The sequence below is a fragment of the Phyllostomus discolor genome, chromosome 12 (assembly GCF_004126475.2).
Source record: "Phyllostomus discolor isolate MPI-MPIP mPhyDis1 chromosome 12, mPhyDis1.pri.v3, whole genome shotgun sequence".
NCBI lineage: Eukaryota > Metazoa > Chordata > Mammalia > Chiroptera > Phyllostomidae > Phyllostomus > Phyllostomus discolor.
The window spans coordinates 71370637-71388562 of NC_040914.2; the positions used below are offsets into that span (position 1 = coordinate 71370637).

At 41.6% G+C, this 17926-nt stretch overlaps 1 protein-coding gene across 2 annotated transcripts in view; it reads left to right on the forward strand.

The window, feature by feature from the left end:
* The window catches only part of HSD17B2 (hydroxysteroid 17-beta dehydrogenase 2), a 44669-nt gene extending 32678 nt beyond the window's left edge, over window positions 1–11991 (forward strand). Inside the window, exons 3-5 of one of the 2 annotated variants that reach the window (XM_028502046.2) lie at window positions 1859–2044; window positions 7993–8130; window positions 11548–11991. In XM_028502046.2, the coding sequence (XP_028357847.1) occupies window positions 1859–2044; window positions 7993–8130; window positions 11548–11909 (686 nt within the window). In that variant the 3' untranslated portion in view covers window positions 11910–11991. The remainder of the gene's footprint in view (window positions 1–1858; window positions 2045–7992; window positions 8131–11547) is intronic. The other variant, XM_036012266.1, reaches the window with a different exon arrangement.
* Window positions 11992–17926: the final 5935 nt, after the last annotated feature.

Genomic DNA, 17926 nt, shown 5'->3' on the forward strand with positions numbered 1-17926 from the left:
GAGTTTGTGATTCAGGCTTCCAGCACCATCCACATGGCAAAAAAGTGAGCACTTCCAAAATCAAGTGGTCCCTGAAAGACTCTAAATGGCTGTCGTGCCTGGGTCTAAATTCCAGCGCCAACCTTCCTCTGCAGCCTCATTTGTGGCTCCTCCCACAATTGGCCACAGCTGCGCCCCAGGTGTGCCCCTGTGTTGTGGAGCCAATCATCTCCAAGCTCTCCTGGACCCCATTACAAATCCCTGTTTGGGGCCCCCTCTTGGCTGCACCCTGTTACACTCTTATGACATGTCAGGCACCCTGTTTCTGGTTGCTCTCACCATTATTGTATGTAAATGTCACCAACTCAGGTGTGCAAGACATGTACCTTATTTTCTGTAACTCAGTTTCTGTTTTGAGCCATCTTTCTGCCATGTGGCAAAATCCATTTCTCTTATTTTGAGTTTCATCTCATTTCCCTGGGGTAGCATCTACATACCTGGGGAAGGGATATTTCTTCTTGGATTGCCAGTGCTTCATGCTGGCCCCTGTGGAGATGTCCATGCTCCGTCCAGTCCTCACATACCTATCTCCTAGTTGCTATCAGAAGGCACTGTTAAGGTTGGTGCTTCCTGCCATTTCTGTGCCCTGCCAGGGTGGAGGCTCATTCCTCTTCCGTACATAGCACAGGTTCCCGCACTTGAGCATGCAGCAGGATGACCTGCAGGGCAGGTTGTATCAGGTGCTGGGCTTCAACCGTTTCTGATCGCCAGTTTTTGATCCAGTGAGTCGGAGGTGGGGTTCTGGATTGACATTTCTAACAAGGTCCCAATTGATGAGGATGCTGCTGGTTCTGGCCAACACCTTAAGACCCATTGTTATAAGTCATGCTGAGGCTTGGGGGACTCAGAGCATCTGCTTCAGGTCTGCTGAGCTAAACACACCCTGGGTCCTGTCACCTCTCAGATAAAGAGGTCCCATGTCACTGGCCTCTGCTTCAGATCCCTCAATCCCTAAAACATCTAGAGGTTATTTTTCTTTTTACATCTTTCCTACTATTTATGGCAGTTGTTCCCAAGCCTGTGTATTGGAATGAGCTGGAAAATTTTGAAGACTATTAATGTCAAGGTCCCCTCCCTCCCCCATTTCAGAGCCCTGATCTAATTGGTTGGGATGTAGCCTTGGCATTGAGGCTTCAGAAAGCTTCCCCAGGTAAGCCTAATGTGCAAAGTTGAAAACTACTACTTGTGAACAGTTGTTCTCCAAGTGTGGTCCAGGCCAGCATCAGCATCACCTGGGAACTTGTTAGTTATGCAGATTCTCAGGCCCTACCCCAGAGATCCTAAATCAGAGGCCCCGGAAGGGGGCCCATCAATCTGTGATTGAATAAGCCTTCCTGGTGATTCTGATCAAAGGGGTCAGGCTGGTTGGGGAAAAGAATAAGGCTCAGGATCTCTGCAATCTTCTTAGCTATTGGCACTTGTGCTCTAGTTTTCCTATTTCCTGGGACTGGGAAATCTTCTTGTCTAAGGAAAAGGGAAGACAGGCTCTTCTGTCATTCTGCATTGTCCTAAAGATATGCTGTTTCCACACACTCCTTGCGGGGAGAAGAATGACGTAGATTCTTATCTAGCTGCATGGATATAGGAAAGTGTTTTGAAGCCAAAAAAATATATTGCTTGATATTTTACAAATTATTCTCCACATAACCCCTCATGGTAGGTGATTGTAGATATTCTAGGAGACTGAGGTTCAAGAGTTTAAGTTATCTGCCTAGATCCTAAATGTGAGGAGTACTTTTGACTCCAGAACTTGAAGTGTTATAAACTGTCCTGCTCTCTTATCTGGCCCAACCTCAAAGTTGTTCCTTTCTGTTCTCAGGACTGTGGGCTGTGGTCAACAATGCTGGGATCCTTGGCTTACCTGCTGATGGGGAGCTCATTCCCATGAGCCACTACAAGCAATGCATGGCCGTGAACTTCTTCGGAGCTGTGGAAGTCACGAAGGCATTTTTGCCTCTTCTTAGGAAATCCAAGGGGAGGCTGGTGAACATCAGCAGCATGGGGGGTGAGTTGGCCTTTCCCCACGAGATTGTGCAGTGCCCCATACGGGATGTGTCTTGCTGCATTCTTTGTGGGCTCAGCAAGAAAGCAGGACATGCTCAAGCAGGACTGGGTTCAGATTAGTCAAATTGTATGTTTACTATTGATCTTAGCACAATGAAACCTTTCTCTCCTTTCAAATCTTTTCATGTACACACTCTAACATACCTTCTAAGGAAGGGTGGGAAGAGTCCTGAAATCTATATGTGGTTGGTTAGAACACGTCCAGTTACTGACTGGGTATTCTGTTAGGTCACCCACTAGTAGCTGAGCCCAAGTTCTGAGTTGTTTATCAGTGCTGTCTATTTAAAATCTATTTGAGGGAAACCTAGCATTCAATTTTGATATTTCCTTAGCAAGTACTGCTCTAACAGTACAAAGTTTTACTTTTATGTCAGCCACATTGGTGTGATGGAGGTGCATGAGGGATGGAATGAGGGAAGGGGTATATCATAACCTCAAATTTGGTTGCAGATGTCTCTAAAGCTCCAGCTTGTCCAAGGGCCTTACCTCAGCTTTTAAAATGGCAGATAAGCCAGGCCTTGATATCTTTGGCTTCCCATCCCAAAGTTAAAAAGAATGCAAATTTATGGTTTTATTTGCCCAAACTTAGGATACCTTATGACTTTTGTGCTTCCAGAGACCTACGTGGGAGCTAGGTGATTCACCCTCCTTAAGCATATCTTAAAGGGAGTATTTTTTAAACTTTTCATTTGTAAGTAATTATAGATTCACAGGGAGTTGCAAGGCAAATGAATGTGAAAATCCTGTTGACTCTTAACCCATCTTCCCCTAATGATAACATCTTGCGTAACTATCATACAACATCAAAGCTATGTAACTGACATTGGTAGAATGCATAGATTGGTATTCAAGTTTTACCAGTTATATCTGCACTCATTTATGCATGTGTTTATAGATCTGTGCAATTTTATCACACGTGTAGCCTCCTGTAACTACTAACACAATCAAGATACAGAACTGTTATATCACTGCAGGAATCCCTGAGATACACCTTTATAGCCACAGCCTTCCCAGCTCCTGGAGGCCATGAATCTGTCCTCTACCTCTGTAATTTTGTTTCAAGAATGTTATCTACATGGAATCATATAGCATATAGTATGTGACCTTTGGAGACTGGTTTTCACTGAACATAACTTGATGTGTGTGTATACACACATCATATATATATATATAAAATTTTTTGGAAAGAATGTATTTTGACCAAACCTTATACAACTCACATACAAACCCCCCCTGCATCCAGCCTTAGGTCAAGCCCCAGTCTTAGGTCAAGGATAAAACATCATTGCCAGGTTTCTATCGAACTCCTGAGATTGTGTGAACCTTCTATAACTGAAACAGAGATTTCTTTTGTTTGTTTTTCAGATCCCAACCTATGTTAGCATTTATATGTCCAGAGGACAGAAGTAATGAAAAAAATTTCAGGGTGTTCTCTAGAAATGTTAAACAACCCTGTCTGCACATTAGAATAATCAGGGAGAGCTTTAAGAGACCCCAGTGCCTGTGATAAACCCCAAGCCAATGAAATCATATTGGTGGGAGGGGAGGAATTGTTTTTTTTTTAAAGCTCCCCAGGAAATTCCATTAAGCCACCCAGTTTTAGAACTATTGTTTAGAACTATTGTTCTAAAACAATTAGAGATTCCCAAACTTGTATGGGAAGAGTGGTAATCAGATTCATCTGGAGAACTAGAAACACTACAAAAAGTCAGGCTCTCTCCTCCTGGAGAGGACCCTGAGCCTCAGAGTGCTTCATCCGCTCCCTAGGTGATTTTGACACTCACCAACTCTGAGGAAGCACAGCCAGAACACCCTTCTTACAGTTTATATAAATACTGATGCCCCGACCCCACTGTTAAGAGGTTTTTTATTTGATCCTACTGTGTTTACTGAGTTATGTACCACTGATCTGGAATTAAAAACAAAATGAAAAAAACCCCACAAATTATATATATATGTGTGTGTGTGTGTGTGTGTGTGTGTGTGTGTATTCATTCATCTCTCTGGCCACCCAAGCTATTGAGTTTCATTTAATGTCAGCTAGAGGATGGGCGTGTACATTTCCAAGATGGAGCCTCCTTGGAGCAACATCAGGACACATGCACTGTTAGTGAGATTATGACCCACACACACCCTCAGGGCTCTGCATTCTTTACCAGCGCCCCAGGAGAGAAGCCCTCTCTATTTTGGAAGCCAAGTTTTCCCTGTTGAATCAGAAATGAAATTACCTGCTTCTGGCAATAGGATTTTAACTTGAATGGAACAAAGATAAAAATTAGAGAATCTAACTGGACAGATGATGAAGGGGCGCATAAGGTCAGGAAGGGAGAATGCCCTGAGGCCCTGTGGCTCTTGGACATCTGCACCTATTTCATCTCATGCCACCAGGAATACCAGACACTAATATAAGCCATTATTAACAGCAAGGTTGGCTCTGTGAGGTTGAGCCCTACAGAACTGCCATTTTGTAGGGCAAAAACGGTCTAATAGCAATTTCACAGAGTTCAACACAATACACCAGACAAATGTGTCTTCAATGTTTGCTCCAAAGCATGTTCTCTGTTTAGATGGATAATGGTCGATATGCTAAATTCTCACCACCTGCCATACCATCCATAAGGCAGTCCATCACCATGAAAGCACATATTCAGAAATATGTGACAAAACCCTAGTGTAATAGTTTAAGATTTAGTATTCAAACAAATCATGGGAATTGGTTTTCAATGCAGATTATGATCCAGTAGGTCCTAGTAATCCCCATAATAAACAAGTATCGTGGGAAATACGGAGCAGGTGCAGTTATTACTCTAAGAAACACAGAGCTTTTGGGCTATTGAGATATTATTATGAAAATCTTGAGTAACATAAATAATAGGAAGCTCTTATATGGAGCTTACTTTGTGCCAAGCACTATTCTAAAGATTAATTTATTTTACTTTGTCAATAACCCTATGATGCATATACAAATCTTATTCTTAATTAACAGGTTAAAAATAGAGGCATATAAACACAAAGTGATTTTCCTAACTTTAATTGATTTTACTAATTAATGGCAGAGCTGGGGTTTGGACACAGTGCTGGTTCCAGAGTCCCTCTTGTAACTACAGCCCCTTCTAACCAGCCTCCTAGCTGGCTTCTCAGCTATAAAAACCCCGGAGGAGTGAAAACAGCTGAACCCTACAAGTGGGGTTGCCACTTTAAACAAGTTGCTTGTTTTAAGTTCTTTGGCCTTTCCTGGAGTTGGCTTTGGAACTCTAAGATTTTGTGAAATTAAAAATTACTTAAAAAAGAATCAACTGGTCATCTGTGGCACTGCTTAATATTTGATGCCAGATGCTTTATTGAAATGCCATCAGTTAAGCCTCAGGCCTTAGATTTCTTCCTTTTAAGTGATAGGATCAAACCTCAAAGTAGCTTAAACAACAAAAAAAAAAGGAAAATAAAAGTATTAGTTAACCAACTGGCTTGGGCCAACTTTTAAGTTGGGATCACTATAACTCTCCCTTATCACTCCCCCCCCCCCCATCATTTCCCGCCACCCCCACCTCCAGCTGTAAGTCAGCTTTCCCCTGTTTGCCCCTCTGCTTTCCTTTGCTTACCCTGTGTGGTAGCAAAAATAGCCTCTGGGGGTTCCTTTGTTTCACCATTATCACACTTGAGTGGCCAGGAAAATATTTAAAAAACACCATCTATATCAGTACTCTGGCTCAGTTAAAGTCACGTGCCCAGCCCCAACCCAATCTCCATCCCTCGGGGATAAGGTATTTGATTGGCAGGTCTGCCTGTCTAAATGAGAAGGACAGAACTGTTGACTAGACAGTCTTCCTCCAAAGGCAGAAAGGTAAGGATGAGTGCAGGCACACCTTTATTTATTTCCATTCACTTTATTGCACTTCACAGGTGTGTTTTTTACAAATTGAAAGCAAGACCCCCTGCCAGCAAAAAAGATAATGACTGGGTTTATTGCAATATTTGTTTTATTGGGGGTGGGGGATCTGGAACTGAACTTGCAATATCTTTGAGGTATGCCTGTATTTCCCAAAAGGAAATTATGTGGGCCAGACCAAAGCTCTAATAATAATGTAAGAAGAATGATGATAATTGATATTCATTATTCCATGTGTCTCTACTTCAATGCCTATGTTCTTCCCCACCCCCAAATGTGATTGATGTGTAATTGATATATAATATTATATTAGTTTAAGGTGTACAATATAATTTGAGATATGTATGCATTATGAAATGATTACAACAATAAGGTTAGTTAACATCTATCACCTCACATAATTACACATTTTTTCTTGTGATGAGAATTTTTTTAAGGCTTATGTTTCACAGCTTTCAAATATACAATATAGTATTAACTATGACCACTATGCAGTACAGTAGGTACTCAAATAATGAAACAGCTGTTTCGTTCAACTAGTTTCATTATAATGGTGCTCAAATGCTATGGAAACTTAACTCTTGTTTATATTAATTAACCTACAGTAAAATTGGTTTTGTTATACCTCTTTTCCTTAAACTGGAAACCTGTCAATGATGGTAAGGGCTTATTGTATATTACATCCCCCAATTTATTCATGTTATAACTGGAAGTTTATATCTTTGACCACCTCCTCCCATTTTGCCCATCAACCCCTGCCCCCTAACTCTGGAAACCACCAAATCTGTTCTCTTTATCTACTATTTTGGCTTTTTGGATTCCACGTATGAATAAGATCATACAGTATTTCTCTTTTTCTGTCTGATTTATTTCACTTAGCATAATGCCCTAAAGGCTTTCAAGGTACATTCATGTTGTTGCAAATGGCAAAATTTCCTACTTTTTCATGGCTAAATAATATGCCTTTGCATATATTATACCACATTTGCTTTATTCATTCATCTGTTGATGAATACTTTGGTTGTTTCCATGTATTGGCTATTGTAAATAATGTTGCAGTGAACATTGGGGTATAGATACTCGGCTCTTTTTTTTCTTTGAAATTTTATTAACATCATTGTAGATTTACTAAAGTTGTAAGGAAAAGTAGGAGAGATCCTATGTACCATTTACTCATTTTCCTCCAATGGTGGAATTTTGCAAGCCTATAGTACAATATTATAACCCGCATCCTGGTAATGATATAATCCCCCAATTTTATTCAGATTTTCCCAGTTTTACTTATACTTGTGTGTATATTTTGTTTCATACATTTCATCTTCTCATTTTCTTTTAAATCATGCACTAAGTATTTACCTGTCGTGAGGCAGGGGAGGGAGTAGAAAGGGGGACAAGGAAGTTTTGGGGGATGATGGACATGTTCACTATCATGACTGAGTGGTGGTGGTTTCCTGCATACATGCATATGTCTAAATTTATCAGATTGTGTACTTCAAATATGAGTAGTTTATTGCATATTATATCTCAGTTTAAAAAATTTCCATTTTAAATGGAACCACCTGGCTTCAAGTCCATAGACATTTCAGCAAATGCCAGATAGGGGTATGCTGCTCTGCCTAAAATCCCTAGGACATCTGTGCAACCACGTAGGGTTGGAAGGAAGACCTCCAGTGCTCCCTGGTCTTACCTTTCCGTGCTTCCCAGTTCCACCAGCTCTTCCAGCCTTTGGTGATTCTCACAGCTAGGTTTGTACATGTGCTTGTCTTTGTTCTTTTAACTTTTTAGTCGGGCACGCTTCGTCCGCGGGAGAACATCTTTTTTAACCTGAATCCCGCCTCTATCCAAAAGTTAAAGTTTTCAGCCAGGGCATTTGAAACCACAACATATGTCTCATGCCCATATCTAACATTTATTAAGGATCATTTATCAAGGGATATGTGCTTAAGTCATCACTGTACATGAGAACATCAGACCTGATTTTTTTTCTCCCATTATTTCCATAGGAGAGATCCCACTTTTAAAGCTGGCGTCCTATAGCTCATCCAAGGCAGCTCTGACCATGTTTTCGGCAATCATGAGACAAGAGCTTTCCAAATGGGAAGTTAAAGTCTCTACCATCCAGCCTGGAGGCTTCAAAACAAGTAGGTGTTTGAGCCTAAGAGCCTTGCAATGTTTTTCCAGGGAGGGATGCTGAAAGTCCTTTGTTCTGCTCAAACTGAACGACTCGAGGTCAACTAAAGAGGGGTTGGCATGGGTGGGCAGGGCCACTTTTAAGACTAGAGAGGCAAGTCCGAGGTTCTTTTCAATCTATGTTTGCTCCTCTGCATTCTTTCCCATAGGAATTAACTTCTGATGTCATGTATTTTTTAAACACCACCTCCTCCCCTCTAAAGAATGTGACCCACCTGTTTCCTCACCTGGGAGGAGGTGGCTATCCTCTTCTCCCTGAATTTCTGAACTCGGGACAGATGCAGACCACCCCTACTGCTTAGTGATTAGTTCTGGGCCATCAGACACTTATCTGGTGATGGATGTACAGATATTAAAAAGCCTGTCTAATAAGAGACCACAAACTGGGAGGTATTGCTAACACACTAAAGAACAAACCTTGGAGGTTTGACTATGCACTGAAATTGTCATGTCTAACATTTTGGGGGGCTGCTCTTTTTAGACACTAGCTACTTTCTATGTATTCTTTCCTGATGTTTTGATGTTATTTATTTTTTAATTGAGAAGTATATCAAATACACACATAGTTTAACAAATTATTATAAAATCCCATGTCCTTAACATCCAGATCAAAATAAAATATTTTCAACACCCAGAAGCTGCCATGTGATCCTGTCCCATCATAGCCTTCTCCCATCCCCAAAATGTGCCTACTCTCTAATTTTTTATAATAATCTTTTATTTGTTTTTCTTTACAATTTCATATCCATACATGCATCTCCAAACAATAGAGTTTGGCTGTGCTCATTTTTGAACTTTGAAGGAAATTCACATGTTTGTATTTTATTGTGTCTGGCTTCTTTTACTCAATATTGTTTCCATAGTTTATCTATGTTGTGTTGCCACTATGGTTCACTCATTTTCATTGCTGTATCATATTCTGTGAATATGCCACAATTTTTCTGCAGTTGGTGGGATATTTGGGTTACTTTTGGACAATTATGAAGAATTCTTCTGTGAACCTTCAGTCACACGTACTGTGGTTTTTCCTCTGGCTCATGCCCAGGCGTGGAATGACTGGATCACAGAGTTTAATTATCTCAAACTTTACCAGATAATACCAAACTTTTTTCTAAAATATTGCTTCCATTTGTAGACCCACCCTTTTCATATATGTCTTAGTCTGCACCACAGTTCTGAGGGGTAGGTTTAATTGACGTAATTCTCCAGGTGAGGACACTGAGGTGAGGTGGGTAGTATACACCCAGTATGGGTATCTGGTACACCATGATGGTGGGGAATTTAAAATCAAATCCTAAGATGTAGTGCTGGATTCTTTCTTTTATACCAGACTGACCTCAATTGAAAGCTGATATTTGATGGGCACTCTGAAGGCAAGAGGTTAGCCAATGGAAGGCTGAGGACTCAAGTTTGCAGAACAATGCTTGAAGGTGGGGGCAAGAATAAGAATCTGTAGGGACACAAAGAGCTTCTGAAGACATTCTAGGAGACACACCAGATTTTTTAGTACCTGCAATACAAATACCTAAACATATTACATGCTTAGTAGGGTTTAAGCACCTGACATGCACAATCTCACTGAATCCTATGAGGTAGGTATTATAATAATCACATTTTACAAAGAAAAAACCGATGCTCAGAGAAGTTCAGAAATTTCGCAAGCCACAGAGCTTATATAGGGCAATATGAGATCGAGATGGGTTGTAAACTGAGATAGTTTTAACAATTGTGTGTAGCCCAAAGTGGCAGGGGATGAGTGGGTGTGCATCAAAAGTGACAGATGAAGGTTTACAAAGGGCTAGTGGCTTTGACACCAATAAAGAGAGCTCTGGGGAGTTTAGATAGGCTCTGCACAAGAGTGTTTAGAAAGTCCATGAGGTATTTAAAGAGGAAATGTAGAGGGAAAAGGACCCCTTAGTCTGTGAATCCAGGGACTGGGGGAGAGGTAGTTGGAGGAACAATAGTTCATGCAAACATTTCTCATAACCCAGACACCTCCAGAATAATTGTCAGGGTAATCATTTCTTTAAATGCAGTATGTGCCTTCATAAAAAGAAATGAGCAATTGAAACCATGTTTACATTCCCATGAGTATAATTGGATTTCACTGGCTTACATTTCACAGCGGGACTTCCCCACAGCCCTGATACTGGGGTGTTGACTGAGCTCTCAGACAAAGGCTCATCCCCACAGCAACCCTGAGCAGTCACGTACTTTGCAGGAGGGAGCACGAGTTGCTGTAATCTTTCTGGAGGAAAAAAAATCTGGCAGTAGCTATTAAAATTCAAAACTCAAATTCAAAACTCTGCCTTTTGACCAGGCAGCCACACCCTGGAGACTATAACCTACAGACATGAGTGCTGAGATACAAAAAGATATAATATGCAAGGCAGTTTGCAGCGGAGCCACCTAAAATGGTGAAAACTAGGAAGGACTGGAAAGCCCTTTGATAGAGATGTGGTTGACTAAAAGCTCTTCAATGAAAAATTCTGCACTTCTGGTTTCCATCTATAGCCATTGACCATGGGGCAGAAACAAACAAACAAACAAACAAACATGAAAGAAACCTCCTGGAAAAAATGCATAGTATGGCTCTTTTTGTTTTTTGTTTGTTCCTGGTAAAATAGAATTGACCCAAAGCCTTGTATGTGCATATACATTTGTATGAACAAGGGGGAAATATAGAAGGGTACACAAAACCATGAGGAGACTGATTTTAAAAACATTTACATCTTCATATTAGTCACTCATTCACAGTATGTACACACATGTTTTATATAGACTGTATATTACAGTGTGTACATTATATTTTATATTGTGTATAATAGTCATGAAAAGATATGTGCTGGAGTGTTCGTGACAGCACAATTTCTAAGTGCTCCAAATTGAAAACAACCCAAATGTCCATCACAGTATAGTGATGGATAAATAGTTTATGGCATATTTATACAAAACTATGCAGCTATGAGAATGACCACACGATATCATGGATGAATCTCTCACGTCATGCATGATTCCATGTATACAACATCCACAGCCAGGCAAAACTACTCTGTTCTGTTCATTGGGACAGTGGCCCCTGGGAGAGGGGCTGAGAATGGAAGCTTTGAGGATGGTTTATCCTTTTCTTGATCTGGTTGCTAGTTACATGGGCTATTCAGTTTGTGAAAACCCAGTCATCTGTGCAGTTTCCTGTTAAAAATATAATAAACACCATTAGAAAACACATATTTGAGAAGTTGTTTGGGAATGTTGGTCCTTCTCAGCAGAAGCCAATTCACAAGGGCCTGCTTCCCCTTAGGGGTCGGCTGTGCTTGTTGGTTGGGGCTTTCCCAGCATCTGAGCCTCCCTTTCCTCTGGCATCCCAGATATCACAGGCACGAGTGAAATGTTGGAAAAGCTGGAGAAAGACTTGCTGGACCATCTCAACCCTGATGTGCAAGAGGAGTACGGCCAGGACTATATCCTTGCGTACCGGAGAATTCTCACCTCCTTTAGTGTGCATTCCAGCTCTGACATATCCCCTGTGCTCCTGGACATCCGGCACGCCATCTCTGCTAAGAGTCCCCTTACCTTGTATACACCAGGGCCAGGCACTTACCTGTGGCTCTGCTTTTTTTACTTTAGCCCAACTGGCATATTTGATTATTTTAACAAAAAATTTCTTAACTTTGATGTTAATATTCCTAGAACACTTAGCATGCCTAAATGGAAGAATGAGGTCATGTAGACAAATAACTGGGAAATGTTGTAATCTTGGAGTGAAAGGGAAACCAGAGCTCACCATTAAAGTTGTGGTTTCCTACCTTGCATTTCCCGTGAATTTTGTTTGTTGAATGGGACCTCCTGGTGAGAAGGCTGGAGGGTAGAAATGCCCACCATGAAGAGCATTGAGTACCAACTCTGCACCAGATGCATTCAGATATTCTCTCATCTAGTTTTCATCAGAGAACAGAGGTAGGTATCTTCACCTCCACTTCTTGGGTAAGGGAATTAGGGATCATAGAGGCTAAGTGCCTAGTTCATTATCACATAGCTAGCAAAAGACAGAGAGCATTGAAATCCAGGTTGGACTCCACTGTCTGATACAAGGGAAGTAAGTGAAACAGATGAAAGAGAGAGAGAGAGAGAGAGAGAGAGAGAGAGAATGATGCAGACACCAGCCTGCAGTGTCCAAGTCATTGTGGATGAAATGAGAAATTCACACAGACTACTGAGTCCAGTGGATGAGAAAGGGACAGCATGGCTTTTCTCTCAAGGGGAGCAAAAGCCTCGGCCTCCGCCATGACAGTCCTTTATTTCCCTTCTCAGCACATTACATGATGGTCCTCATTTACTATGCACAGGTTCATTTTAGATGGTTACCTTTTACAGAAAACAAAGGAGCCATTGCTGCTAATCACATCACAGAGGAGGGATATTTGCAAATGAAAAGGCAAAAGTGGTTGAACCAGTTACACTCATCCTTGGAAGGTTTAGCATGGATTTTAGGAAGTTACTTTGCAGTAAATGTCCTCAATTCAGGGTGAGGGAGTTTTGAGCAAAAAGGAAGACTCAAAGCAGCCTAGGCACATTGCAGGCCTGATTCCCCATGGGAGAACCTATCCATGAGTGTGGGTCCTGTGCATCTCCCAGTGAGAGCTGGGCCCACGCCATGCAGAACGGTCTCCTACAAGGGAGAAGAGGAGGATGAAATGTCAAGGTCTAGAGTCAAACTGAGTCTTTCTCAATGTGCACTGGTACCCCACAACAACTATTGTATTTCATTCAAGGTATGAGGGTTATTGTATATAATCAGTGCTCTGTGCACCTCCTCTCCCTTCCTCTACCAGGGGCCCTGGAGATGATATGACAAGGTCTCTTATCTCAAGCAAAGCCCCAGAGGCCTTTTGGCAGACCCAGGATGTGTGGCTGGCTGGTTGGTATCCATCCCTGTCACCTGCACCTGAGCACCCGAGAATGGAAAGCCAGCATTATTATTTGGAGAAAACTGGCTGAAGGGAGCTATGTCAGCTAGTAAGAGAGATGTTGCCAAGTTCACCTCCTGTAGGCAAAGGGGGAGGAGCTGGTGAACAGAGAGGCCATCAAAGGAATTGGAAAAAATGTCAGCTTGATATGAGGGAAGTGGAGGTCCAGACATCTTGCTCACGGCAAACATCTGTGCATCCCATTTCCTTTAGGGAATGTGCTTTTTCAATTTCCCAACCTCATGGAAGTTTGAGAGGAGTAGATAAACTGACAGTGCTCTGCTATTTTCTCCAAAATAAAATAATTAAGTACCAATACAGTGAGATAATATCTTTTATAGCAATAATACCTTATTATCAATAAGATAATGATTATTAATATCATCATTAATTATAATCAATAGTATTATAATAAATTATATCGCATTAATTATCCATAAGATATCTTATTAATAAGAGATAATAATATCTTGAAATTAATATCTTTTTATATTTTATTTTTCAATTACATGTTATATTCAATATTTTTTATATTAGTTTCAGATGTGCAACATAGTGGTTAGAAAATCATGTATTTTACAGAGTGGTCCCCCCGATGTTTGAAGTACCCACCTGGCCCATACATAGCTGTTATGATATTATTGACTATATTTCCTATGCCGTATTTTTACATCCTTGTGACTATTCTGTAAAACCAATTTGCACTTTTTAATCTTTCACCTTTCCACCCAGCCCCCAACTCCCCAACCCTCTGACAACTACCTGTCCATATGTTCTCTAATTCAATACATTTTTAATGGTTGGTAATGGCAACCCCAGAGATTCTCCACCATTACTTTAGGACAAAACAGAAAGAAAAGAAAACAATCAAATTAAGCATTGATTTCCAACATAGGCACTTTTTGGAAATAAGAGTCGTCAAGGCCAACACTTCTGGTCACAGGGTTCAGACATCCAGAGGATGAAGGTGTGTGTAACCTGCAGCCCAGTGTTCGGAGGAGGACTGAAGACTGTGTGTTTTATGATAAGCCAGTGGTTCTCAGAGTGTGGTCCCTCCACCTGCAGCATCAGCATCACCTGAGAACCTATTAGACAATTTCTCAGGAGCCAACCCTATCGCATTTCAGGTTTCTATGGCTGCTGTAACATATTACCAATAACTCAGCAGCTTAAAACAACATACATTTATTATTTTACAGTTCTGGAGGTCAGAATTCTGAAATGGATCTCACTGGATGAAAATCAAGTTATCAGCAGAGCTTGTTCCTTCTGAAGGCTCCAGGGGAGAATTCATCATTTCTTGTGTTTTCCGGCTTCCAACAGCCTCTGTATCGCTTTGCTTGAGCCTATGTCACTCTGGTGTCTGCTTCCATACTCTCATCTAACCTTCTCTGACTCTGATGCTCCTGCCTCCTTTTTAAAAGAACCCTTGTGATTATATTGGCCCACCCAGATAACCCAGAATAATCTCCTCATCTTAAAATCCTTAAATTAATCACATCAGCAAAATTCCTTCTACTGTGTGAGGTTACATATTCACAGGTTCTGGGGACTCCTGTGCTGCTGTCATTACTAGGGACCATTATTTTATTGACTCATTTCATGAATTAGAAACTCTGAGGGTGAGCCCAGCAATTTGGGGGTGGGCATAATGAGCCCTCCAGATGATGCAGAACCAAGTTTGAGAACCACAGCTCTAAGGTAGAGAATAAGCAGGCTGTGTGATATGTGGCCAGGCCATGGGAGGAGCAGGAGAGGTCTTTGGGGACAGTGGGGGAGAGCTGGAGACATCAGGCTGAGACCTGAGCGTGGGGCCTACTCTCTGTTCTGCAGCCTCTAGTGTTGAAAACTCTGAGGCATGGGCAGAGGTACTGAACAGAGACTCAGATGGGTCTGAGAATTAGTATCAGAGAAGCTGCTGGCTGGTTTCTGCAGGAGTGCGTCCACACTCTCTTTGGGTTGCCTTGGAGGAAAAGAAACCACAGAGTGGCCTATGTTAGCCAGAGGAAGACTGACAGCTTCTCACTGTCATTCCCATTATGACTCCCTGGGGTTTGGGTTGGAGTGGGGAGGTCTGGAAATGCCATTGAGGCTCCTGGAAAAAAAACAAGGAAAAATTCTGGGAATGACGAATACGGGTGCCTGAGTGGTGAATGGAAAAATGGTGTAACAAAGGCCACCCAGAGGGCAGCTTTGAACTTGGGGACTGAATTAAGGATGAGAAAGTCCACTGGAATCCAGTGGAGTCAAGACAGTGCTACTTCCCTGGTGCCAGGAAAACATGCCAGGCCCTCGGAGCTCAGATTCTGAGGAAAAGGGGAAGAAAAAGAGAAAGGCAGGGGTGGGTCTTGAATTCCATGGCACATTCATTTGGGAGACCCAGCTGCAAACCAGAAGAGATCAAGTTACCTGGAAGTATTAATAAGCATTCAAATATATTTCATTTTTAGCAAATACCTATTGAGTCTCAGATAACAAGGGACAGGTATTACAGACTTAACACCTCCATACTTTGACCATGTCTACACAGTAATTGATGTTCCTTGTTTAGGAACCAGTAATGGCAGAGGGAAACCCACAGTATGCCTACAATTTGTTGAATTCTTGGGGGAAGGCACGATGAGCAGGTGATTCAACAACAGGACTTCTGGCAGGAAGTATTTGATCCCCCTCCCCACAACCCAGTCCTGCTCTTCTACTCAAGGGCAGGATGAGAGGTACATTTAATACCTGGCCACACGATATCACATGCAAATCCCATGCAAACCCCACCCACTCCTCTTTATCTCTTCCTTTTCTGCATTTCCCCAAGGGTGGCAGTAGGAAAGTGGGTCATCCTCACAACAGACCTGGGATAACAGGGAGAAATCAGGAAAAGCATCCAGTGAAAATATAATTTCTTTTATTACATAGGGAGCTGGTAAAGGCCTAAAATAAACTTTACTATTTCATTAGAATGGAACATTACATTTCTTCATTATATTGGTGAAAAAGACTGTTTTAGAATGTCATTCTGGATGGTGTAATTCTGAAGAAGAGTAATCCCATGATGGGGTAATATTACCTCCTGCTCAGTAGTAGTTCCCAGTCCAGCGCTCACACAGTAGTGTCCACTCAGGGGTAGGACCCCTGGACACCTGCTCTGGAGTGGCTCAAATTAGTGTTTCTCTACCAGTTTGTTTCATAAGCCAGTATTTCCCTAAGGGATCTTAGGTGCGTGAATGGCCATGGCAGGACTAGATGGGTATTTCTGAGTCCCAGTTCAATACCCAGCTCAGAATTACACATCAGGAAATAAGAAACAAAGGGAAGGAAGAGAGATTGGAATCTAATTTGAAGGTTTAAAATAAGGAGATCTCAATGTGTTTGTAGTCTAAAGTTGCTTACTTTTTTGCCTGCCTAGCATTTGTGGGGGGCTGGGTTTGGTGAGACTGTCATTCAAGGCATCCTACCTCCCCACCATAAGAGCAGGCATGCGATCCAGGCTGGCTAATCAATTTATACCCTTGGCTCCAATGATTGGTTCAGGTGTGGGCACATGAGCCACAAGGAACCGATCATGACTCCCAGTGTTGGGAGGATTACTAATGGGCACTGAGAGAAAAAGGGTATCTGTAATGACCATAGTAAACTGAAGCTTCTAGAGCCCACCAGAAGGAGAGTCTGCTAGAGAATGAAGCCATGATAGAAGAAAATGGAGCAGAGTGATGAGGAAAATCAAGGTTTGATGATGTAGTTTGATCTCCTTCATCTAGCTATAATTGCAAGTCTACCATTTGGATTGAATTTCAAGTTGTGTGAGCCAATACCTTTTCTTTAAAGTATTTTAAGTTGGGTTTCTATCTTTCACAATAGGATTAATTACTGACAAATATGCACTGTAGGGAAGGGTTCAGTGAAGAATGAGGAATAACATAAGCTTGACAGAAAAAAATAGTCAAGGCAGCAATGTCCTAGGGGAGAAAGAAAGAGGTGAAACTAAAGAAGCACAGGATATTAGGATGGGCGATATTATTATTCACTATCCCTCTTTTACAGAAAAGTCATTTTTCAATTAAAATTCCTCTAGGGGCTTTATCCCCAAAGTCTGTGAGCAAGGTTCTTCTGAAGCAAGGTGAAACAAAATCCTACTGAGCCCCACAACAGTTTTCAGCTGATCTCTGGCAATTCTAGACTCTGAATCATGCTTGGCTGGGATAACCGTGTATAGTATATTGCACCTAGCGTGGTAGAATATTCTGTCTTGGGCCATTAAAAAACTTTTTACCCTATTGCAAAATGGAGATGACAAAAGTGAGAATCCCAGCCACGGGAAACAGGAAGATCAACAAGCAAACTGAAGGCTTTTGTCCTAAATTATTTGCTCTTCTTACGTCATTCCATCCATATAATGGTGTTCTGGCCCCAGGTAATTGGCCCAGGAATTTTACCACGAGATATTTTTGTTTAGCTTCCTTTCCTGTTCTTCCTCCTATTTTGGTAATAGGCAATGATTCACTGATGGATGTAATGTAACCTCTCTCTTTGGCTTGCCCTGTGCTCTCTCTACTGACCATGCATGATGGACTGGTTCTGTGTCCAGAAGGTTCTAACCTGAAACATGTCGCTCTTTGGTCTGGATATGATTTTTAGGTAAGACAAATGTTTGTGTAAGAAATTGTCATCAATGGACACAAAACTCACACTTTCATCTTGAATACCCATGGTGAATAGCAAAATGAATGAAAACTCAGAAGTGGGGGAGGCCAATACATGACACTGTCATTGTAAGGCCAGATTT